The 24700-nt window shown below is 33.4% G+C and overlaps 5 protein-coding genes across 5 annotated transcripts; 1 reads left to right on the top strand and 4 right to left on the bottom strand.

Annotated features, from left to right (window-relative positions):
- The first annotated feature begins 3753 nt into the window (after positions 1-3753).
- On the top strand, positions 3754-7208 carry LOC101210012 (FRIGIDA-like protein 4a). The gene is made up of 3 exons (XM_011660717.2): positions 3754-4761; positions 5802-5977; positions 6355-7208. Exons 1-3 carry the CDS (start codon positions 3867-3869, stop codon positions 6838-6840), a joined length of 1557 nt encoding a protein of 518 aa, XP_011659019.1. The 5' UTR covers positions 3754-3866; the 3' UTR covers positions 6841-7208.
- Positions 7209-10587: 3379 nt separating this feature from the next.
- Positions 10588-11304, bottom strand: LOC105436123 (transcription repressor OFP12). Its single transcript, XM_011660716.2, has one exon. It carries the CDS (start codon positions 11249-11251, stop codon positions 10658-10660), a length of 594 nt encoding a protein of 197 aa, XP_011659018.1. The 5' UTR covers positions 11252-11304; the 3' UTR covers positions 10588-10657.
- A 2258-nt stretch (positions 11305-13562) lies between these two features.
- On the bottom strand, positions 13563-16233 carry LOC101209766 (late embryogenesis abundant protein D-34). Its single transcript, XM_004139833.3, has 3 exons — positions 15705-16233; positions 15303-15584; positions 13563-14165 (listed from the first exon to the last, which is right to left on the bottom strand). Exons 1-3 carry the CDS (start codon positions 16023-16025, stop codon positions 13974-13976), a joined length of 795 nt encoding a protein of 264 aa, XP_004139881.1. The 5' UTR covers positions 16026-16233; the 3' UTR covers positions 13563-13973.
- A 303-nt stretch (positions 16234-16536) lies between these two features.
- LOC101211159 (hypothetical protein) lies at positions 16537-18307 on the bottom strand. The gene is made up of 4 exons (XM_004139771.3): positions 18091-18307; positions 17780-18016; positions 17224-17299; positions 16537-16827 (listed from the first exon to the last, which is right to left on the bottom strand). Exons 1-4 carry the CDS (start codon positions 18178-18180, stop codon positions 16793-16795), a joined length of 438 nt encoding a protein of 145 aa, XP_004139819.1. The 5' UTR covers positions 18181-18307; the 3' UTR covers positions 16537-16792.
- A 2598-nt stretch (positions 18308-20905) lies between these two features.
- Positions 20906-21960, bottom strand: LOC101211410. The gene has a single exon (XM_004139772.3). The coding sequence runs from the start codon at positions 21629-21631 to the stop codon at positions 21008-21010; it is 624 nt and encodes a 207-aa protein (XP_004139820.1). The 5' UTR covers positions 21632-21960; the 3' UTR covers positions 20906-21007.
- Positions 21961-24700: the final 2740 nt, after the last annotated feature.

The following is a 24700-nucleotide window of genomic DNA, read 5'->3' as shown; positions in this document are numbered from 1 at the left end:
AGGGTAAGTGAGTTTGGAAACTTTACACGTGTGATGCGCATGCTTGGAGATGGTGGTGTAGGGAAGAAGAGGCAGGAAGTGGCACTGTGTATAATTGCGTACCTTGTTTGGCATCTGTCTTCACTTTAACTGACTGAACCCATGTGGTGGTCAGACTCTCTCTGCGTAGGCATGGCCCATCCCCCACCTATTCCTATTCCTTTCCCCCCCTCCCTCTCTTCTTTTACTTTGGTTTTCGAGAAAGCACTTTCTTCCCACACCCCCCCATTTACTTCCTTTTTCTACACTACTCTTCTGTTGGTCTGTATAAAAACATTATATAATTTGGACTACTATAATGATTTGTGTTTTCAGTACAGATTACTTGATGAAAATATATGATCTATGTTGAACTTTTGAAATGCAGACTATCTTTCAAAACACCAACTATCACATATGAGATGGGATATTAGTTCACCCTATCTGTTTGGAGTTCAAACCATTCACTCTATTATATTGTAATTCTATCCTATCGTACTGTGTTCAATATGCAATTACACTTTGCTGCTTTCTTTCCTCCCCCAAAAGAGAGGAAAATTCTTATCTAGATGGTTGCTTTTGTTAGTGATCCGTCTTGGTCAATAGGGTATAGGGTGTTTGATTATCCCTGTATGTAGGTTGACACCTAAGATTTCTTAGCTAACTCATTATGAAGTCACTCGATAAAATTTAATAATGCCAAGTGGTTTTTGGTGATGATAGGATAGGGAGCTATTATGAAGTTTAGGTGACTACTAGACCGACCAAAGAGGTACTTGAAAGATTGTTAGTCTTTGTAGTTAGTCAAGATGCTTGGTAATAGAAGTCTAGAGGACCAGAGACGTTTTTCTTACAGTGGTTGGTTAGATTAACTTGATAGTCTAATTCAGATGCCATTAGAAAACTAATTCAGCCTAAACTTTGAAACATTGCTCATGATGTTACGTCAAGTATTTTTCAATCATCTTGTTACCGGTTAACTTTTTGAGAGTTGTAAAGATCATGTACTATATATGCAACATTGATGCATGAATTGCTACGGTCTTTCGTTATAGTCTTGAGGTAGTTTTTGGTATAGTTTATATACTTTAATTGAGGGTGGTCTTCTCTTTATTTTAAAATTAAAGAAATGTCAAACGGTTAGTATGAACGAACAAAATCAGTAACAAAAAGAGAATTAAGGGGAAGCGAATGAAGAATGAAAAAAAAAAAATTGTAGGTCATAGGTTGGAATAGAGAGTGGGTGGTGATAAAGACCATTTTTTAGGGAAGGATAACAATTGAAAATTTTGCAACGAGTAACTAATATATTTTTCGTATTCAAACAACAAAGAAACCATGAACTTTTATTTCATGTTTCTGGCTTTTTTTTTTTTTTTTAACTTTTGAAAATATTAAGTTTGCATTTGATCGGTTGATAATAAATTTGTTAGATATCAATAGTCAAATATAGCTATCTTGATTTACATGTATTTTAGTAGTCTGCATACTCTCTATGATGTTATTTTCTACAATGCAAACATATATCGAATCAGCCTAATATTAGGAAATAAGACTTGAAAAATATGGATAATAGTTGAATGTCTATATTACAAGTGTGCAATTTAGGGGTACGCCACTTTTTCTTCAAAGAAAAATGTTGTGTCGTTCACCTTTCCCAATCTTATATTCAAATCCAACCCCTGACTTGATCAAGCAAAGAGACATTTGCTTCAACTTTACCTTATATTTTCTTTTTTATTTTCCTTCTAAATATAATATATCTCACTTGCGATTTTTGCCAATATTTTTTTATTCATAAATGTTTGTGTTAATTTAAGCTTAACTTAACTAGTTTAACGGGACAACTTATCCAAGTTTACAATATTTGCATGTCAAAAAAATTCGTAGTAAACTAAATTTCTAGAAGGTTATAACTATGTATTGTATTGAATTTATGACGTGTGATTTATTGAGACCATTATGCGAGTTCATGAAAGTTAATTTTTGTCTATGTAATCCATGATTATGTAATACAAAGTAATTTTTGATAGAAATGTTGTAATGGATCACTTGAATCATGTTTATATTGGTGTTTCTTTTTAAATAAAAAATACAGAATGGTTGATTCTATGATCTAAGAAATGTATGAATACTAGAATCGATGAAATGTTAGTGAATTAAGATAACAATTTGAGAATAATCACTCAACAGTATGTTCGTTGTAATCAGTATTGAAATTTGTAGGTAATCTTTGTAATTCTATGAAAGATAATAGTAATTATAGAATGTTGATATAGACAGTGTTATGCTCTTCGGCATTAGGTGTTTAGAGATCAAAATATAGTGCAACCAATGTGTCCTTTTTGTTTGAAAGAAAATAAAAAAGCTGACGTTTCTAAAGTACTATATTTTAATTTTGAATTTGTTTAATCAATTGATAAGATATTAGCCATTTGATGTTAAATTAAAGTTTTGTGTCATTGTTTTGTCCATTCTATTATACTAAATAAAATAATACTCTGTTGAAGAATTTAACAGAATAGACAGCAAAATGACACAAATTATTATTTTGAAACGGACATATCATTGTTCTTCCAAACTTAATCTACATCGAATTAAATAATTCCAAAATTAGAAGTATTAAGAATTTCAGTTATTTTTTTATTCGATCAAATTACACATTGAATCTTTTTAATGTCTGGATTTAATACTAATGATAAACTGAGAAAAAAAGAAATAGGCCTTTGATTTTTATTTTTCACATTCATTTTACAAAAATGTTTTTCGACTAATCTTTACCTTTATGTTGTTTAGGGTTTAAAAAGTATATAACAATCACGAATATATAATTAAAATTAAAAGTTAGTATAAACTTTGTAATTTGAAATAAGTTTATAGTTTGTTAATAACAATAAATGCTAATTTAAAGCTTACATTAAGAAAATACGACTAGAGTCTAGTGTTATGTCTATTCATCCATCTAATCCAAAAAATTTCTAATAAATTAATTTTTTTTTGTCTGTAATAAATTTCTTTATTATCTTCATTCTTGAATGCTTACATGGCTCAAAGTTTTTATTATTTGAAGATTTACATAGTGGGTTGATTTTTTTAAAAAAGTTAATCAGATTACAATAAAATCTCTACAATAAATATTATTTCAAAAAATTTCATTGCTTCAACTTTTATTATTTTATAATTTATTTATTTATTATAGTTAAAATAGATTCAAGTATGATAATAACTAAAGCTAAAATAACAAACTCATTTTACCAATGCTCTCTTTAGTGTTAAAAGTTGATGATATAAATATATAAAACAGAAAATTATAACATTTGAAGCACTTTTTTAAATTTTTTTTAGAAAAGAACTTTTATAAAATAAAAAGAATAATTCATATTTTTAAAATTTCTTTTTTGATGGATGAGTTTAACAAAAAAAAATATATATATATATAAAAAAAAGAATATACTTAAGAATTCAGGTAAGAATATGTTAAAATAGTAATAATAAAAACTAAGGTAATAAAAATGAAGGATTTAAAAATTGAAATCTTAAGAAAAGAGAAAAAAAGAAGAAAAAGGAAATGATATAAAAAGCGGCAGTAGGCATAGTCGGCGCACTGTAGAATTGTTTCAGAAGTACTTTTGGACGCCGGTTTCCGGTTAAGTATCCCTTACGTGTCAAAGTTTTATTGGTTTATGTAATTTAAGTGTCTTCCTTCCTTTGATTTTATCTCTTCCCTTTCAAGTTTCATTCCCCCTTCTCTTTTCTTTTTCATTCGCCCCTTTCTCTCTCCCTCTCTCTCTCTCTCTCTCTCCGACGTTGAGCCGCCGCCACCGCCGCCGTTCGAGAAACAGAAAGAAATGGGAACGATCCCCGATCCCGGAGAGTTGAGTGAGTTGACTCACCCGAGTTTCGATGAGTTCCAAAGACAAACGTCTCTGATGACCAGCTGTACTCTGCTTTGGAAGGAACTATCCGATCACTTCACTAATCTGGAACAAGATCTTCTTAAGAAATCGGAGGCACTGAGGCATAAAATTCAAACCCTAGACCATCAGACCAAGGAGTCTCTTGATGAGCTAGAGAAGCGTGAGGTTAGTATCCAAGGTAGTGTTCAGATCGCGCTAGGTAAGGTTGAGAAAAGTATGGAAGCAGCGCTTAAAGCTCTTGAGAAAGATGGTGATGAGAATGGTGAAGTGGATGATGATGATGGATTGTTGTTGAAGCTGAAATCGTTCTGTTTAGAAATGGATTCTGGTGGGTTTTGGAGGTTTATCACTGGTAAGAAGAAGGAATTGGAAGCACTGAGGGCTAAAATTCATCTGGCTTTGGCTGAATGTATCGATCCGCCCAGATTCGTGCTGGAGGCCATCTCGGAGGTGTTTCCACTTGATAAGAGAGTGGAGAAAAGTGATGGTGGGAATGATTTGGGCTGGGCTTGTGTTTTAGTGCTTGAATCGCTGATTCCAGTTGTTGTAGACCCTGTGATCGGGAAGTCAAGGATTTTGGTTACTCCTAGCATGAAAGAGCGCGCTAAGGAGATTGCCGAAACTTGGAAGGCGAGCTTAGAAGAACGAGGTGGTATCGAGAATGTTAGAACACCGGATGTCCACACCTTCTTGCAGCACTTGGTTACTTTTGGTATTGTTAAGAGGGAAGATGTTGATATGTACAGGAAGCTTGTAGTTGGATCGGCCTGGCGGAAGCAGATGCCTAAGTTGGCTGTATCCCTTGGCCTTGGAGATATAATGCCTGGTATAAATCTTCAAAATTTCTCTCATTTCATATGGAAAAATGATATGATTTCTGATCCTGTGTTTATTTTTTAATCTAGACCACATTCACTTTCTTTTTTCCCTCTTCCATTTATCTAGTATGGGCTTTTGTTGTTCTCGTTAAGATCCAACCATAGAACTTCAATAAGTGGAATGATTCGTGAAGGATCATCAATTCACATTGTAGTCGTTCAACTGGAAGGAGCTTTTATGAGGATTGCATGGCAAATTACTCAAGAGAAGGATTATGTTGGTTGCATATTCAATTCTTTCATAATAATGCATGGATTTGGGGCTGGGTTGTTTTTTATAGAACAAATTTGATGTTTTAGTGGAGTGGGTTCATACCAGTTATCACAAATTAGTTGAATCTATGGGTAGGGAGTAGCATCATACTGGATTTTATAGTGATTGTCCTCAAGCGACCACTGGGGTTTAAGTGTCAGTTTCATTTTAGGTATACAATGATTCCATAATTAGTAATATTTTGGAATTGATAGAGATTAGTTTCGTTGTAACTTACTAATTGCAATGCTCTTAACCTAATATCATTCTGGAAGTTATATTTTTCGATTTGTGTGTCATCGTTGCACCGTTCCAATTTTCTCTGTATCATTCTGGAAGGTTATATATATATATGCATGGCTAGTTTTCCTCGTATATGCTGCAATGCGAAAACAATTTTCTTCCCCTCAAAGATTTCCCCTTCATTTTCTTTCTAAATTATTTTCTCGATTCTTAATTGAAGTCATTACTATAATTTGTAAGGTATAAGCAAATATGTAGTCGATCATGTGTGATTGTTCTTTTCTCTTTAATTCTCGTGTAGAACTTCTATAGCTTTTGCATTTGTATTGCTTGCTTCTAGCATGATCATATTGTAACTTTTCCTATCTTTTTTTCTTTCTGAACTACTTCCTTGTTATTGTTATTATCCTCATATCATGGAAGACATCACATAACTGTAATGGGAGAATTGCAGATGTATTTTTTATTCTTCTAAGCTGGTATCATGTGTAGATATGATTGAAGAACTAATCAGCCGGGGACAGCAGCTTGATGCCGTGCATTTTACATATGAAGTTGGTCTTGCGGATAAGTTCCCCCCTGTTCCGTTGCTGAAAGCCTATCTGAAGGATGCCAAGAAAGCTGCAGCTGCTATTTCGGAAGACCCAAATAATACTGGCAGAGCAATGGTATCTTTTATAATATATCTTAACTACATTGTTATTTCTTGAAAACAGTCTTTTTAGTCATGTAAGTATCTCGCATGCAATATTGTGGGATCATCAATGGCGTCCTTTGGATTATAGTATATATCAAATTTACCATTCATTCATTGTGAAAGCATGTACTCAGCTGTGACAAATTTATTTTATATACATCTGTCTATTTGTTCGAAGGTGAGATTGTGTTAGGCTTTGCTATGTGCGTGTAATTGTTCTATACTATACTGAAAGAAAATTTCCTCATTTCTCGATCCCTTGTTTAATTTGTTCTCTGCAATGATTCTATACAACATATTAGAGGAGAGGCAGTAGTAACTGGTATATTTTTGTTTTGTTTGGCATAGCATCTTGCTGCACGGAAAGAGCAGTCTGCACTTCGAGCCGTTATCAAGTGCATTGAAGAATACAAGCTTCAGGCTGAGTTCCCTCCAGAAAACCTCAAGAAACGCCTTGAACAGCTAGAGAAGGTGAAGGTAGAGAAGAGGAAGCCTGCTCCAGTCCCTGCCAACAAGAGAACACGAGCAAACAGCGGTGGTCCTATGCCTCCTGCCAAGGCTGGTCGTTTGACGAATGCATATGTCTCTTCATACCCTGCAGCTCCTGCATTTGTCAGGTCTCCCTCGCACTCGCAATACCCTGCTGGTGTCCCACCTTACCATTCCCCACCCTCAATGTATGGCAGCAGAAGCCCACCAACAAATCCTTACTCTTACTCACCGGAAGCTGCTCCACATGCTGGATCGTTTCCATCACCTCCAATGTCTTATCCTGCATACGGTGGTTATGGCAATGCAATGGCCCCAGCATATCAACCAGCTTACTACCGATAAACAATGACTGATCTCTGAAGATGGTAACTGCTGATCTTGATGACTCCGATCTTGTTGTTTACTTTCCCGATGGTTTGTCTGTAATACCTAACCATTAAACAAGTAGCCATGTATGTGTGTTAATTGTGACTTGTTATGCTTCTTGCTTTTCGTGCTGAGAAGCCAAACTCTAATGTTGATCAAACTTTAGCTCTAGGTTGATCGTGTAAAGTTTTTAGGATGACCACGACACAACATTATTAAGTAGATCCTAATGTCATATGGTCTTTAGTTGTAGAAAGACTTGTCCTATTGGTTTTATTAATCTCTTAGTCTCATAACTCGATCATGCCTATCATTTGATACAAATGCCATTTGCTATCCATGTATGAGGGCTCTTTTGTTCCATCCTAAATTATCAATGTATCTCGTCTCATAGATTTTTTTCGCCCAAGTGGCATTTGATAACATCATCATCAAGGATGGGAATTCGACTTTAGAATCTCATCTTCATATTGCTGTCTGTGGCTGTGAAGCAGGTGGGCATCATCATTCAATCTGATGCTTGTTGGTACGAAACAGCTATCGGAGTGTATTTCTACACTCCATAGTAGACTCCTTTTGCTACAACCCCATTCAATTCCTGGCTCCCTTTTTTTTTTTCTTTTCTTGCATTCTATTTGTTTCAATGTCAGTCCTGAGATGTTGTTTGGAGGATGTGGAGCTTTTTTTTTCTCTCAAAATAGGCAGAAGGTTGAAGGCAACTTCTTTCGTCCCTAGTTAAGATCAACAACAGTAAGTTGAACCAAGAGCGATCTCCAACAAGAATTACATCTAAAAATGCACAAAGTTAACACTTCTTCTCTAATAAGTTGAACAAGCAGTGACTATCGGCAAGGGTGAATCCACATGCACAAGGTTACCTCTTTTTCTACAATAAGTTGAATAAATAGCAAAGTTGACAACATTAAGATGCACAAGGCTGCTATTTATTCTACATAAAGTCGAACAAGAAAGTTAGGCTCGAAGCTTCCACTCGATCTGTTTAGGATCCGTCCCCCAACAAGTTACCTATAAAGGAACAGGGGAAGGTTTGAATCTGGGAGGGTCCAAATTTTGGATTTTCATTGTCTACGAATGGATTTGTCTCGTTTATCATCTGTTTTCAAGAGTCAAAAGACAGAGAGAGAAGCCTTGTTTTATCGGTTTACACACTAATTTTGGATGGATTTTTGTCAATAACAATCTTAATTCTTATGAAATCGACATGTTGGGGTTTGTGCAAATCCAAAAAAATTAATCCACAATAAACAGTAATTGCAAATCAGTTTGGTATCTTGTTTGATTCCATACTCATATAATTGGTTTCCACACGTTCATATACAACTTCAATTTGTAGTGGGCCAACCAAAATCGTCCTTGCAAATCTCTATCAAATTTTGATATGGAATCTTCTTAACAAAACGGTAAATTTTCAAAAAGTAAATCCTCATTTGCAAATCTCTCTCTCATCAAGAGTTAAAACCAAGAAAGTATTTGATAGTCCGTTGATTTTTTCTTTTTTCTTTTCATTTTCAAGCCTATGAACGCCATTTTCACTCCTAACTTCCTTAATTTGTTATCTACTTATAACTAATGTTTACAAAATCTTAATTAAAGTTAGTTTTTAAAATCTTAAATTGAGGAAATATGCTTAATTTTAAAAAACAAAATAGTCATTCGTCATTAAATTTTGTTTTTGGCTAAAAAAAAATAGTACTATGTTTGACAATTGTTTCAATCCAAAAGGAAGTCTTGAAATTTTGAATGAAAATTGAGTTGCCAAAATGAGTGCACTCACCCACTATACAAAGCTTCAGTTTTTGTCTGGCATTCAAATATACTTTTACTTATTTAGAAATGTTTATGGAAATATATATCATATTTTTTTAAAAAAAATTAGTAAATCACCAAATTTTGAAATATTTTAGTCCATTTTCTAATATATAAAAATGTATAAAAAGGAAGTAAAATATGTATTGATATTTTGTTGTAATTTAGGATAGGAAAGAAGTGAGGGAAAATATTAAAGGTCCTCTTTCAATATGTTTCCAACTAAGAAACAAATTAAAGATTATATATTTGAAAAGAGGGACAAGTTAAGTAATAATAATTTTGAAAACCCCCCACCAGCACATGAACTCTTTGCTAAGCCCTAATCCAACCCATCCATCCTAACAACTCTTCTAATAATGCTAAATATTTTAGAACATTTTAGTTCGTAAGGAGATCATAAGAAGATAAATGGGATTAGGTCTAATATGATGAAAAAGGGATATGGAGGGGGTGACCCAGTAGTACTGGATCTTGTCCTTATGCTTCCAAACAACATATTGGTTAGCCCAAGTCAAGCCTCCACATTTATTTTTCCTTTTCCTTTTCTTCATATTATACATATATCCATTAAATGTATCTTTTGGTAAAATCCAAGAGTTCTGATCATTTTTATATAGGTTGGTCATTCAATGGGCCTCCTTCATCATCCCTCTTCTCTTTGTTTCTTTTGTTTACTTAATCCATGTTATATATATATATTTGATGAGGCCATATATATTACACACATATATGATCATCACAATCATTCAGCAATAATAATTATATGGTTTCCACCGTATATGGTAATCAATTTCTACTTCTATTTCTAGTTTCAATAATAAAAAAAAGTAGATGTTCGAATCTCTGTCTTTCATTGTAAAATATGGCTCATGATCTCTACCTCACACTCTCGCCTTTGAACATAAACTTAACAGAGACAAAATGACCCAAATTTGTTTTCAAAAAACTTGTTGAATAGTTAAGGATATTTCTTAATAATTGTCCAACAAATAAGAGATCAAAATTGTTAAAGTTTTGAAAAGTGAGACAAAAGACATAGGGAGTAAATTCAAAATCAAGACTAGAAGAAAAGAAATTAGAGATTGTGCCATCAAACTACAAGAATTGAGATGGGAGAGAGAGATTCATAAAAAGCCTTTTGTTTTGCTGAAAGGAACAAAACCTTCCAAATACCTCAATGATTCATTTTGAATCAGGTGACTTTGTTTTTTGTTTCACCAAAACGTTCTTAATGATCTTTTTTTTTTTCTTCCAATTTATATGAAGTTTTGAATGCATTCCTAATGCTTTTTAGATGGAGTATACATCAACCAATAGCTTTGGAGTGTGGCTCTATATATATATATATATATTTATACATAACAATGAATGAAGGAATGATGTGGTGATGATAGGATTCAAAGGCAAAGTTATTTGGGTCCATGTCTCTATTGAATGTGATTGACATGATTTGTCATTTTCTTTCATCTCACATTTTTCTTCTGATTTTCTAAATATTAATTGGTAGGGCTTCTCGCCATATCCACCATTATTTTTTTGTTAAATTATATAAAACAATTCGAATACTTTCAATTGAAAAACTTAAATAGTTTTTTAATTCCAAAAATATAGTTGAAGAAGAAAAAGAAAGAAAAAAACATGAATGCTAAGCTCCCTTACATCTATTAATTCACAATGCTAACATCTAATGGAGTTTTGCTAACAAAAGAAAAGTGTATTTATCATATGTATAATTTGAGAAGATGAATTGATTATGAAACAATTATATAAACATATTTCATAGTTAATTTGTGTGGACTTCACCGAATAAGTTTTAAAAGAAATTTATATTTTTATAAAGTGATAAATTTAGATATATAGATGTAAGTAGTAGTAGTAGTTAGATGAGCGGCGTCCTTAAAGAAGGATTTTACCTTAGTGGTACTGTTGAGAGGTCACCTCCATAGATTCAATCTTTATTAAATTATCGAGACGTAACAACTTTTCGGCGAGCTATGGAAGCCGGCGCCGGAGTCGGCGAGGAGGAAGCTAACAAACTGAGTACAAGATCAGAAAAAGCTTTAACAATAAATTTATGGGTATTCTTGGGATTCAACCGGAGATAGCAAGACAAAAGCTCTCGCAAAAACTCCGAATCGCTTCTCACGTCCTCCAATTCTCGAGCTTCGACCATCTCCTGCATCGACCGTCGGAAGTCGGCGTAAGGGTCCATGGAGTATTTCCGGATTCTATGGCCTTCTGAGACGAGGACGTCGTGGGGTTGTTGGCGGCGGGAGCAGGAGGAGTATTCGAAAATGGAGTTGGAGCGACCGGGGGAGGAGAAGAAGAAACGGCGGGAGGCGAGGAGGGCGGCAAGGTCGTCCGAGATGGAGTCGTCAGCGTCGGAGGAGGTGGAGAAGAAGTCGTCGCAGTCGTCGGCGGTGGTAGAGGAAATGGGGTTGGAGGTGAAGTAGCAATCGGAGGGTGGGGTGTGGGAGGCGATGACGGGGGGCGGAGGTGAGAATTTGAGTTTGGAGAAAAAGGAATAAAGGTTGTTGAGGAATTTGAGATTGGACATTTTTTAAAGATGACTTTGCAACACACAACGAATGGGAGATTTAAACAAACCAAAAAGTTCTCTTTTCTTGTTAGCTATAAATAAGTTCCAAAATCAATATATCCCTGCAATCTCAAACCTCCTAAGTGCATTTTGATTTTCTAAAGATCTTTCGTTTTCTAAAGATCTTTCATTTTCTAAAGATCTATAATATAAGCGTAAAACAAAAAGTCAATTCAAACATATCATAACTGAAAAAGAGAACTATAAACAGACACATCTTATCATAACTGAAAATGGATGTAAACTGATACATCCTTCTTTTCTAGTTAGTTAAGTAAAAAAAAGTATAATAATTTTCTTTTTAAATTTTTTTTGTGTTTTAGGTTTATATACAAATATTTTAAATTTATCTAGTATCTATTGCCAATTCAACTATTTTGGTTTAAAAGACAAAGCCAAAACATAAAAACTAGCTTTTAAAAATTTATGTTTCTTTTTAAAATTTGAACTTGTCCTAAAAAATGTTATAGGAAAATTTCAAAATAAAAAAGAAAATGCAAATAATATAGGGAATTAAAAGAAAAAGAAAAGCAAAGGAAATTGCTACCGGACAAAACCCTAATTATTATTTTGAAAAAATTAAATAAATATCGTTTTCAAACATAAATTTTTACTTTACCGATATTTTCTAAGAGAAATGGCTTAGTATTAATTGTTAGATGCACAAATGGAGAAACTATATATGTTGTTAACTTTACTGTTCAAAGTTTAGAAGCTATATATGATATGTTTAGCTGACATTGACAATATCAAAAAAGTTTGAATTGCATATCATGATACCTCTATATGATTATATTATATGAATTAACATCTCCTACAACTTGTGGTTAATTTAGTTTCCTTAGCCATACACATACATAACCACTTCTAACAATTAACTTCTCTTGCACTAAAGAATAACTACTAAATTCTCTTCTCATTACCAAAACTAATAAACCATAAAAGAGGAGTTCAAGTACAAACTAAATGGTTACAACAAATTTGGAAGCGTAGAGATCACTTATCAAGTCTAAATTTTAAGAACATGTAGACTAACTTGTTGCCACCCATTTAGTAACTATTTAACGTTATTATTTTTAAACAAATTAGAAAACGAAACAATTTCTTATCACAATAAAATATAAATAGTTAGTATTAGCGATGTATTGTGATGAGTTGCAACTTTTCTACCAATGTGCATCGTCTTAGAAGTGTACCTAAACTACTCCCACCCAAAATGTCATTAAATGAAAATTTTAGAATGTCAACTTCTATGAAGTACGTAGAGATGTTTTTGCACCGGCTTTCTTTATGGAATATAAAGGTTAGGGGGACCTCAACCCATTTTTATGACAACTCTTTCTCACTGTTGCTTATTCTTTGATGGGAAATCTTGAACACACAGCTTCGTCACCCCGAACACAATAGATTTATAGAGTATTTAGTGTCAAATTTTTCGATAAGAATGTCCCCATCACATTAAGATGATACACATGTTCATGTCATACCCAACCCGGAACGATGTTACATATGAGAGAACTTTGTGAAGAACGGGTCATTAATAATAAAAAGAAGCCTTTTGTGAGGGACGGGTTATCAATGAAAAAAAGAAATGAACACTCAACTAATTGAGACTTTATCACTATCTAACTTTGATCACATGGTTCAGCAATACTAGAAAAGAGAGAATTAATTACAAGTTCACGTATTCGTGTATCCAAAACAAACAGATTGAATCCATGTTTTATACATACCATTCCACCGTAGGACTACGCTATATTACATACATACATACATACATACATACATATATATATGTAACTTATTGTTGGTCCATAGAAATTAGAAAAGTAAAAGATTTTGCAGCTACAAAAATTATTCTACGCGGAGAGGGTAAAAACTTTAGATATGACAAACTGGAGGGGCCCCGCTGTAATCTGTTGCATTTGAGGGTGCGGTCTAATATTTGAAACTTCCAATTGAGGAAGATGCATAGATAGATAGTACTAAAATTGACAGCGAGAGGTTATCAAAGTTTAAAGCAGACATCAGCAACGTATTTGTTTCTTTTACCATTACTGTATCATACAAGAAGTTAAAACAGTGAAACAAGACCCAAATTTTAGATGCATGTGGCTCTCGATAGTGACATTTCCTAGGGCCAATATTTCTTCAAAATGGGGAGAATCTATTGACTGTTTTATTTGCTTTTAACTTCAGCAAAAACTTCCTATATTTGAACTCATCATTTTTCAGAAAAATGAAAGAAAAACAATGAAAAAGAAATGCCTGCAAGAAACTGGAAATTTCTAAAATTGAGGTGGAATTGATTGTCATGCATATAATTTAATGTTAAATTGAGTCAAAAGAGAGCGTACTGTTGGATTGTGATTGGCAAATAAAGAGCCTGCCCTCTGCTGCAGCTTTCGTATGGCAGCAGCTCTTCACAGGTGCAAGGCCAACACCATTTCAACATACGCTACTTTTCCAAGTTTTCAAAACTGGACTGCTCCTTTGTTATATTCTATGCTTGCATGTGAAGCTTGGTCCATTCCACACGTCTTATTCACCTGTTCATTTATACGGCTAACATGGGATCTTTATTGAAATGTGTTTGATGCCATCTTTTTTTGTAATGTTGGATCACTGTTAACAAACAAAGCTCAAAACTGTACTATACAAACGAAACGATACAACCCCGTCAGTCATCACTCTCACCACAAGATCGTTCATTATTAACGTTCTCATTGAGCCTGGCGGCTTCTGTTATGGAATCCGCCACACCACCAGGATGGGCAGCCAGCCTTGGGTTGTTCCTCAGCTCTGCACTCATCACGCCTTCAGCATCCTGCTTCGTTACAACTTTATCTGCCGGTAGCCTCATTGCCGCATCCTAAAATGTAGAGTCTAGCCATCAGTATGACTTGGTTACCGAATAGAAGGTAAAAGACTTGGTTCTTTAAGAAAAGCTAACATAGGAGCAAGCAAGAAATAATCCTATATAAAATTTGAAATACTACATAGTATGAAAGTTCATTCATTTGTCATTTGTCAAACGAGTATGCTTTTAATAGTGTAGGGATTTAGTCTAAGAAAAATAGCATGGGGTCCACCAATACTTATAAAGACCAATTTCTATTTTCTAGTATGAACAAAGAAAATATAGTACCCTAAAATATAGCTCGAGCACCTATAGTATTAGGGGACCCTCTTGTGTTCAAATCCCTGTGTATAATTGAATAGTCAAACCAAACGTTGGATCTCCAAGCCCAAAAGTCTTATTCTGAGCCCACGAATGAGCCACTTCTTGGACTTGGACTATCCAAACCAAGGGTGACAATCTGAGCCCAGGAATGAGAACTGGTGAAAAATGTAAATCAATAATTAAGATAGGATAATTATAATAGGGAGTAATAATTAAGTATATAATGCAATTATAGCAAAGTCTCGATGATAATAAATTCTAGACCAATATTTCCACAAGAACTATTTGCAATTTTTAAAAAATGTTGTTATGTATGCAAATATTTTGAATCTAGAGGTTAAAATTGCAACTATCCCCCAAGACTATGTTTATCATTTGACTTTTTTATTTTTAAAAATTAGAGCTCCACTACTACCTTCTAACTTGTTTGTTAAAGCTTTGATAACTTAAAATCCTTTTTTTTTTTTAATTCATGGAAATCGGTAAGAAACATAACTAAATTTCAAAAAAATGAAAACTAAGGAAGAAATCGTTTTTAGACGGGACCTAAATGAGTTTTAAAAACTTAATTTTGTTCTTGAAATTTTAGATAAGACTTCAAATATTTCTTACATAAAAGTAAATTGTAGTAAAGCAAGTGCAGAAAAAGCATGCACAATTTTTTTGGAAAACAGAGCTAAAAATGAAATATTAGCTAAATCTTCAGCAAAAGAAGCATAAATACAAGCAATATAAGCCATCATGCACACACATCATGAACTGTATCAAACGGAATCGAAGTCCTTCAAACATTAGTTGTTTTGGATTTTGTTAGCTCATACGCACCATGAGGGTGTCGTTCAGTTTAATCTTATCTTCGTCCTTGCTAACCCCAGCATTGAAAGAAGCAGCAGACTGAGCGCTGGCTGCGAGTCCACCCGGTATCACAACATTGCTCCCTGTTGCCCTCACCTCTGCCGCTTGTATGGCAGCAGCATCGCTCTGGTCAACCGGTTTATCACCTGCAGTGTGGGCGGTCGCTTCAAGAGCTTGTCCTATGGTGACCGCGTTCTGCATTACAGCCGCAGCTCCAAAAAAAGAGGTAGGCTCCACAAACTGCCCAACGATCTGCACTTCGAAACAAGCAAATCAAAATCAATTATAATTAGTCAGACGAGAATATGTTTAAGACTCGAGCTTAATCAAAAGATAAGCATAATTAAAAGTTAAGAGACAAGAAAAGAGAACCTGTCCGGCAACTGTTTCAGTGATGATGCGGCTTCCAGGGATATCTGTCTCTTTAACTGCAACTCCTTGATCCCTGGCAGCATCACTTACATCCTCGTGGCCTACGAAGCCAGAAAGCTCATTCCTGGTGGCGGCAGATTGCATGGTTGCGGCAGGGCCACCCTTCTGGGTTCGACCGAACACAATGGTCTCGGCCGTTTGCATCATATCAGCGTCCACCGGCGGTATAACCTTAGATGCAAGGTCTCCAGTAATATTGAAAACGTCCCCGTACTTGATAGGATCTTGAGTTTCTTGACGGCGAGGCTGTTCTTGGCTCATTTTCTCTCACAAGGTACAGGATACTCAAACAATCTGGGAAGATGGAGGAATGTAACAGTAGCAGGTCAAGGAGAGGGACTAAAACGGTCGTTGTTGGAACTTGGAAGGGGAGTTTAATGACACGTGGCTTCCACCAGACACGTGTTGAACTCTGCTGATTTTATGTAAGAGGTGGCATTAATTGAGACGAACAACAAGGAATCAGCATGCCACTGCCACAGATGGCAGCTCAAGCATAGCTAAATGTGCTTGTTCAATACTTTTGAACCCATCAACTCTTTCTACCGTTTAACTTTTGACACCCTCACCAAATGTAGCAAACGTATTCATTCACCACTCAAACAATGTCCCCTCCCCTACGAAGCCATTCTTTTAGTGAGAATTCTATAATCTTATTTCAACGAGACTACGAATCTATCTATATCTATAATTCCAGAGAGTTTGGGCAAACAAACACGATGTCACCTAATATAAGCCCTCGTGGAGAAGTGGAACCATTTGATTTGTTTGGTTCAGTCAGACACCAATTTCATCCATTTATTATATCAATTCCTCACATTCCCATTGTTCAAACACAAGTCTATCTATCAATTTCAACAAACACTTTAGATGAGAAGTGGGAGAGGGAAGAATGAGAAGATTAAGTAATAAAATATACGGTTATTCACGTTGATTATAAGTTTGTCGAACAAGGCTCTGCTACGAAACCCCCATTTAAAACCGTACATTATATTACATTTGATTACAGTATGTAGGCTAGATCTTACTCAATCTTCCCGACTTGCAATCTCCAATCCATTACCTGCATAGACATGGATAATTTACCAACTAACTGAACATATCAGGAAGTCTAAACATACAAGTATTAATCACCACTCATCAATAAGCAATCAGAATCCAGAAACAAAATCTCTTTATCGAGAATGCTTGAAGAATTAGGTGTTCAAGATTTTAGATTCTGAGTGGGCTCTTTTGAGAGAGTGATTAAGTTCTGCTTCGTATTTAGATTTTAGTTTTAGTCTGTTTTTTGTCTAACCTTCGGTAAAATACTCCTGTTTTGTTTTTTAAAAAATAATAAAGCACTTTATCAAAAGATGAAAGCTGATAGCACAAGTTCGGTACAGGAAAAAGGGATTTTCATCATGTATTTACAACCACACAAGAAGAGGAAGAAGAGGTTGGTTTGGCGGAAGCTTACCATCCGGATCAAAGAAGAAGACTTGCTTTACCTTCCCATTTGGAAGGGTCTTCTCAAAAGTCTGGATGCCCTTTTCCTGCAGCAAGATATAATTTAGTCCACCCATGTCTAATTACATTAGGACTGTAATGCATTATGCATGTAAAAGGAAGAGCAAACTTTCTATAAACTGAAGAAATTCGAAACTTTCATTGTTTTTTCTATTCTCTACATTATAAATTCAACAAGTCGCTTCAATTGATTCTCTCCAACAGATTCAATTAGATTGAATCCTCGAATTAAATTAATAATTCAGCATTCAACAGTGAACTACTCTCATTTAGTTCGTCAAAGAAAATTTCTGAGAGCTGTAGTGATTACTGATTAGTGGGGATTTAAACTAAAAGTCCCCTCAATTAGCAAATTATAGAGGCAGACAATTAGAAATCAATTCTTCTTCATCTACATCATACGGTTCATCTCCCAACCCGGACTTTTAATGCTTGGTATAATTAAATCCATAGGCATAGCAAAAATCTCGAATGTTTTCCAAAGTTCGGATAATTTGTAAAATTACCTTGAGAGCATGAACGACAGAGTCGAAATTGGAAATGGGAACCGAGAAACAGATGTGGTGACCTCGAGGAAGATGGCTAGGGTCAGCAACGGGTGACGTGGCGCTCCATGGACCTTCGGGAAGCTTGGAATTAGGGTCTCTTTGGATGAGGTGAAGTTGAAAGGCAGAAGGAAGGTTTAACCAAATGACCTTGAGTTCACCGAAATCTGGACTCTCGATTTCTTCGAATCCAAACATCTGCACCATCAAATAAGAACTACCATGAACAAAGCTGTAAGAAACGGAGGTAGATGAAGATAGAAATTGTAGACCTCTTTGTAGAATTGAGAAAGACGATGAATATTTGACGATTCTCTAGCTATGTGAGCAAGAGACGCTGCTTTCGCCACCGGAAATGCCATTTTCCTTGAGTACTCCACCGATTTCGATGCTTCGTCGGAGATCTTCGAGCTTATATATTGAAGAAATTCATCTCATTCTTAATTTATTTTTAAAAAATGTTAGAAATAAAATGTAATATTTTAGGATCAAAAGTCTAAACTTTAATTCCCAAAAAACTATAAACATATTTCATAACCCTTTACTTTCAACAAAAACAAAGTTTCTTCCTTACAAAATTAATCTCCATCAACAGCAATTGAATAGATCATTCAAACTCACCTTTTTTAACAAAAATCCACCATTAGTATAACAATCAAACCAATTTGGATTTAGAAACCCTTGTGAAATGAGAAATCTATCGTTAAATCTCAAAATTCATCTGATTTCAAACTTTAAAATGTTATTTTAGATAAAGATTACCTTCACATTAAAACTTTTAAAACAAGGAAAAGATACTTTTCGACTCAAAATTCAAAACACTTCACAAGATTAAATGACTAATCGTAATTAACTTGTCACTAAATGATATATTATTTTGTTTATCGTTTATATACCATTTCTAAATATTTCCAGCATGATAAACCATGTATGAGTTAATATGACATTCGGATTATACTTTTATTTATGACATTCAGATTATACTTTTATTTATGGGTTAATTTATTCTTGTTTGTGGGAAAACCTGAAAAAATTTAGTTTTATGTAATTAAAATTTATATGTGGTTATGATTAATACCATTTATTTAATAAAAACATGTTACATAGAGAAAGTTAGTAAAACATTGGTAGTTCTTTATATTAATAAATTAATCAACATTATTAGTATCACGTAAGTTGATGGTTAGAAAGAAGTTTTATAAGAATGAATCCTCAATCCTCCAATCAAAAGGGTTTAGTAAGTGGGAGTTTGGTACAAATAATCTCATTTACTGTACAATATTTTAGCATGTTTTGAAAGTTTCTCACATTCTTTAACGATACCCATCCATTAATAAAGAGAACCTTAATTTAAAGCTTACATCCATTAATAAAAAGAAGCTTAATTTAAAGCTTATATGTTACACTTCCTAAGTTACTATATCAAAATGGAAAGGACTTACCTAAATATAACAAAACTCGACTCGCGTAACAAAATAAAAAAACTCGACTCGCTTATCTAGTCAACACGATCACTTAGATTTAAAGCTATTTTCTTATCGTTTAAAAAAAACTACATAATTGTGTGAATTTGATTTAAACAATCACTTAACATAGTCAATACGATCATTTAGCATGGTCAATAGGATCATGTAACTTTGAAGTCATTTTGATTGTGTAACTTTGAAGTCATTTGCTCATCATTTAAAAAGAACTACACGATCACATGGATATGATTCAAGTTCTTAGTCAACATAAAGCCTTTTTTCCATCATTTAAAAAAATCTTAGTCAACATGAAGCCTTTTTTCCATCATTTAAAAAAATCTACATGATCACACGATCATTTAGCCTTATCAACACGATTGTTAGAATTGAATCATTTGTTGACTCAAATATTTTTTCGTTTACAAAATTGTTCTATATATATATATATATGACTTATCTACCAAGGTAATTTTCCTCATCCTAATGCACACATCTTACTATATTTCTACCACAATCTATTTGGATCTAAATTTTCATATATATTCTTTTTATAAATTTTCATTCTAATTTACTGGTGTAGAATTTTTAATTTCCCGTAAGATTAAAAGTAATATCGTAACTTTTCAAAGAATAAAAAAAAGGTTTCTTTAGAGGTGATCCAAATTGCAAGTCTCCAAAAACAGTAAAGAATAATATAACCTTTCTTCACATGACAAGCTACTTGTCAATGTTGTAGCAAAAGAGGAAGAACCCAAGTATGTGAGAATTTTATTATATTAGATTAGAAGTGCAAGTTGTTGGTGACAATGACTCTTCTCATATCTCTACTATGCTAGTTTACTTCGAGCATAAACCCTCTATTTTTGTTTTTTTGTTTTCAAAAGATCTATATCATAAACAATTATGTTAACCTATATCCACGATCATCTTTGTTTTAGAACTTTGGTTGCATTCCTTATTAGGATGGAGAGGAACTAGTTAGGGGGCAAAAGATTTGTAGATAGAAGATCATATGTCGTTTCAAAAACTTGGGTTGAACAACATTTCAACCATGAGATAGTATGTCAACTATACAAAAATCTAAGGTCTCCTAGAATATTATTGCGTATAATTTCACATCTAATTGGTGAAGACTAGATGGGCTTCATATTTTTGGACTATGTTTTGCTCTCTAACACACACACACCACCAAGAGAAAAAAGCAATTGAAGAAATCATATGGGCGGTTCAATGCATGGTTGGTTGGACCAGAAGAAGAATTGATGTCCAAAGACAAACAAATCCATTGAAGAAAGTGGAAGAAAGAAATTCATGGCCATCAAGAAACAGAAAAGAACTTATGCTAATGAATCTAAATTAGAACTTATGCACTAATTTTATCCCCAACTTTTGACCGACTTTTTTGCAATAATATAGAGAGAAAAAACAATGGCCACAGCCCACAAACATCAATTAATCAGCAAAAGCAAAACAATGTCATTGTCAAACCATGAAAAAGAATCAGAACCCAACACAGTCAAATGAATTCTTTTAAAAGAAAACAAAAGTTGAAGAAAATTCTACCAAGTTCTTTAGCATCATGTTCTAAAGTAAATTCAAAGCTATATTTTGATCCAGCAAGAAGAGAAAATCAGAACAATCAATTCAACCCCAGAAGAAGAATGAACATAAATTTCATTAAATTGCTCAATAAATTGAAAATGGCAACAGAAAAAGATTCTATTTACTGTACAGTTACTAAATGGCCACCTCTAAAACCCCCATTCTTAGCCCCCCACGCACCTTCTCCGGCGTCCTCCCTCTTCGGAACTGTCACGATGAGTTTCCCACCGTCGAACACAGCGGTTGCAAGATCCGGCAGAGTCGTCTCCGGCAGTCGAAATCTCCACATATCGATCTCAAGTTCATCTAACGTTGATTCCAGATCCCCAATTTGTCTAACCACAACTTTAATAACTCCAGGATGGATTTGAACAGTATGAGCCCTAAAATCCTCAGTAATCCCATCAGTTTCCGCTACGAAACGGAAACAATTACAGTTTTCAACAATGGAAACATCGGCATCGGACCTAAATGGAAGCTCCAAAACCCGACTGAAAACATGGGGTAACCGCCGTAATTTCTTAGGGTTTAAACCAAGAAGCGACTGAGCACGAGAGATCGAGTTGCGAGCATTAGAATTGTATTGAACAGTAATATTCTGCCTGTTGGTCACTGGATGAACCTTCTTCATATCGTGGATTAGATTTCTTCTTCTTCTTCTTCCTCTTCCTTCGTTCTTGTCAATGGATAGAAAAAAAGAAAGGGGACAGAAACTGATATATATGGCGAAATGAGTATGGAACATCAATTGAAAGACGGAATCAAAATCTTGATCGGATAGATGAAGATTGAAAGATTCATTAAGGAAGTGAGATAATTGGGTTAGCGGATTCCGGTCTAAATTTTAGAAGGAAAGTCGGAATTGAAATCGGAAACGGAAACGAAATGAAGAAGAAGAAGAAGAAGAAGAAAGGCAATGTTAGAGAATTTTTGATTATTTAGGAAGAGAATGTTTGGGAGAAGAGAAAGAGGAATTATTAAAGGGTATTGAAGAAATTTCCCTTTTGTTCTACTTCTTTTCTTGGGGTTGCAGAGTTCGAGAGAGAAGCATCAATAACTCCATATTTAAATAAAATTTTAAAAACCTTGGCTTATCAATTTTTAATCAACTTTATTCTCTTTGAAAAATATATGTATATATTACACACACACACCTCTAAATGAAAATATGTCTTTATTAGATGAAAAGGTAAGTAATTTCAAATTTCTTTTATTTCTTTCTTAATTTTTGTATTCTTCATTCTATTTTTATTTCTTGTGTTCATATGGGTTCTTTTGGTTTTAAAGCTTTTTAGATAAAAAAAAAATTACTTTCTAATTTGGTTGGAACATGATCAAATCTAATTTTAGTTGAGATTTTTTAAGATTGAAAATAAGAATTATTTATAAAGTGCAAAATTGGATAATATTTTTGGATGTTGTATTCATATTCATTTTTTACTTAATGTAATTTTGTTTTTATTATTTCTTCTTCCAACAATAATTCTTCTTTTTTAGGCTCAACTTATTCTTTTTCCCTAAATTATGTGAAAAAGAAAAGTATTTAGGGAAGTTTGTTATTCCATTGTTACCTACAAAAGTTAATTTTGAATTTTATATTTTACAAATGAGAATTTCTAAGGATAAATACAAAATAAAAGTTTAATTTATGAATACCTAAATTAAAATAGCTTTAGTTTATTAAAGTTTTCTAAAGTTTTAGGGAAGTTTAAATTAACAAAATGGTGATTATATTAAATAAAAGTATTATTTATTATTAAATTTTATAAAATAATTAATTCAAAATTTGAATTTATAGTTACAACTAAGACATCACTTACTTTTTTTTTATGGCTTTTTATAACTAATTTTAGATTTTTTTAAATAAACTTTTTTTTTCAAATTCTCAAATGAAATGTCTATTATTAAACTTTTATAATTTAGTTCTTCCTTCTAAAACTTCTTATAACAAGTGCATATGGTAACAAACTAGTATATGTATGTTGTAAAATGAGACGGAGAGGAATTGGAAAAACGAGAAAATATAATATTAAAATAAATTTCTCTAAAAAATTCTACTTTCTAGAATTTTTTAGTAAATTTCACCGATGCGTGTGTCTAACAAAATCATCCAAATGCAACTATTTATAAGCAATATGGCAAATATGGGGTGGATTATATGACCACTAAGAGTTGGTATCTTCAAGACACATGACAAAGGAGTTAGATGTGGAGGAAAATGACTAATGACAATGGATATACAAAGCATAATGGGCATATATTATACTATTTATAATACTACCTTTTAGATGTCTATTACGTATATGAAATATGTTTCGTTAAAACATTCTTAGGAAAAAACCCAATGAAAAAAAAAATTAGTGAAGGAAAAAGAGCACTTCATATAGTTTATACATTTACACAAATACAATTTAGTCGCCGCATTTTAATGTTGTGCACCAATTTTTCAAAGTTTGGGGTGAGTAATGATTTTGTAAATAAGTTTGACAGATTATCCTTTAAACAAATTCATTGTATTGTGATGTCGTCATTTTCTTCGAGATCATGAGTGTAGAAAAGCTTTGGGGAAATATACGGTAAAGAAAAGGCGTTTAGTATAACATCCTTTGATTTTAGGTATACATGTCGTGTTGGTTTCGTATAGTATTGTTAGAAGTTCTTTTACTAGAAGACAAGGCACACGTTCCACAAATGTGCTGATCCATTAGTCTTAGCCATACACATTTTTTGCTTGTCTTGTGGATTGCAAGAATTTGTGTGTAATTTGAGGAAGTGGTTGTTATTGTCTATTTCAATAATTTCCATGATATAGCAATGCCTCCACGTGTGAATAGATAACATGTTTGAGATTTAGCTTTATGTGGATCAGATAAATATACAGAACCTACAAAACAAACTAAAGTTAAAATTTGATTTATTTGAATAAAACAAACTTATATCAATTGTTGCTCAGTGATAACAAAGTATGTGTTTAATTTCCTTTCTTCCAATGTCTTTTTGTTGGAGAGGAACTATGTATCAACTAAAAGTTTATTGAAAATTCAATATCTGGTCTTGTATTGTAGCAAGATACATAAGTGCACCAATTGTACAAAAATATGGTACTTTTGGATAGAAGTTTTTCTTTATCATCTCGAGGTTGAAATACATCACTACTACAATTTTGGCCTTCTTTGATGTGCAAAGCAAGTAAAAAATGTCTACATTGATGATTTTTGCTCATCAAGTAGGCAAACATCAAGGAAGCTCGACCATCAAGAAAAGTAGTTTTTTAGATTTGCTTTTATTTTCTCCCTCTTGTTCATAGATACATACATGTGTCAGTTGAGCTGAGCTCATGTTCTACAACTTTCACAAATTTTAAAACTCTAAATTACAAACTTTCAATTCAACTCATTAAAGTTGAATAGAATAACTAATTTAATTTTGATAAAGTCACTTATTTCAATCTAATTATAATTACAACAGTTAACTTTTAAAAAAGTAATATTATATTATTGATGTATATATAGACAATAATAATTGGAAAAAAATAGTAAAGCTTTAAGAATACTATTGATGAATATCGTGTTTTTTGAATCCGTTAATGAGGTCCAAATTTCGTGCTTCGTAGTAATTAAATAGTTTTTTTTCTTGATGAGTAATGCCCATCAAGATATCATTTCTCTGAATGGACCTTGTTCATGATTTTTCTTCTTCTTTGTCCATCAAGAAACCCTAGATCCATCGAGAAAATTCTAAATCCATCCAGAAATCCAAAACAAATATATTAAAAAAAATTCGATGATGACCATTGCAAATCAAGAAAATTCAT

The sequence above is a fragment of the Cucumis sativus genome, chromosome 7 (genome assembly GCF_000004075.3).
Source record: "Cucumis sativus cultivar 9930 chromosome 7, Cucumber_9930_V3, whole genome shotgun sequence".
NCBI classification, from domain to species: Eukaryota; Viridiplantae; Streptophyta; class Magnoliopsida; order Cucurbitales; family Cucurbitaceae; genus Cucumis; species Cucumis sativus.
Note: the sequence above shows the minus strand (reverse complement) of the source record. Positions and strands in the feature narration are given on the sequence as shown.

Excerpts from the sequence above, each read along its gene's own strand:
- LOC101210012 (XM_011660717.2), top strand. The coding sequence starts at position 3,867 with ATGGGAACGATCCCCGATCCCGGAGAGTTGAGTGAGTTGACTCACCCG. Across the intron at positions 4,762-5,801 it reads CCTTGGAGATATAATGCCTG|ATATGATTGAAGAACTAATC; the intron begins GTATAAATCTTC and ends TATCATGTGTAG. Across the intron at positions 5,978-6,354 it reads ATAATACTGGCAGAGCAATG|CATCTTGCTGCACGGAAAGA; the intron begins GTATCTTTTATA and ends TGTTTGGCATAG.
- LOC105436123 (XM_011660716.2), bottom strand. The coding sequence starts at position 11,251 with ATGTCCAATCTCAAATTCCTCAACAACCTTTATTCCTTTTTCTCCAAA.
- LOC101209766 (XM_004139833.3), bottom strand. The coding sequence starts at position 16,025 with ATGAGCCAAGAACAGCCTCGCCGTCAAGAAACTCAAGATCCTATCAAG. Across the intron at positions 15,585-15,704 it reads CTGAAACAGTTGCCGGACAG|ATCGTTGGGCAGTTTGTGGA; the intron begins GTTCTCTTTTCT and ends TTCGAAGTGCAG. Across the intron at positions 14,166-15,302 it reads AACTGAACGACACCCTCATG|GATGCGGCAATGAGGCTACC; the intron begins GTGCGTATGAGC and ends TCTACATTTTAG.
- LOC101211159 (XM_004139771.3), bottom strand. The coding sequence starts at position 18,180 with ATGGCATTTCCGGTGGCGAAAGCAGCGTCTCTTGCTCACATAGCTAGA. Across the intron at positions 17,300-17,779 it reads CTGTCGTTCATGCTCTCAAG|GAAAAGGGCATCCAGACTTT; the intron begins GTAATTTTACAA and ends ATCTTGCTGCAG. Across the intron at positions 16,828-17,223 it reads CTTCTTCTTTGATCCGGATG|GTAATGGATTGGAGATTGCA; the intron begins GTAAGCTTCCGC and ends ATGTCTATGCAG.
- LOC101211410 (XM_004139772.3), bottom strand. The coding sequence starts at position 21,631 with ATGTTCCATACTCATTTCGCCATATATATCAGTTTCTGTCCCCTTTCT.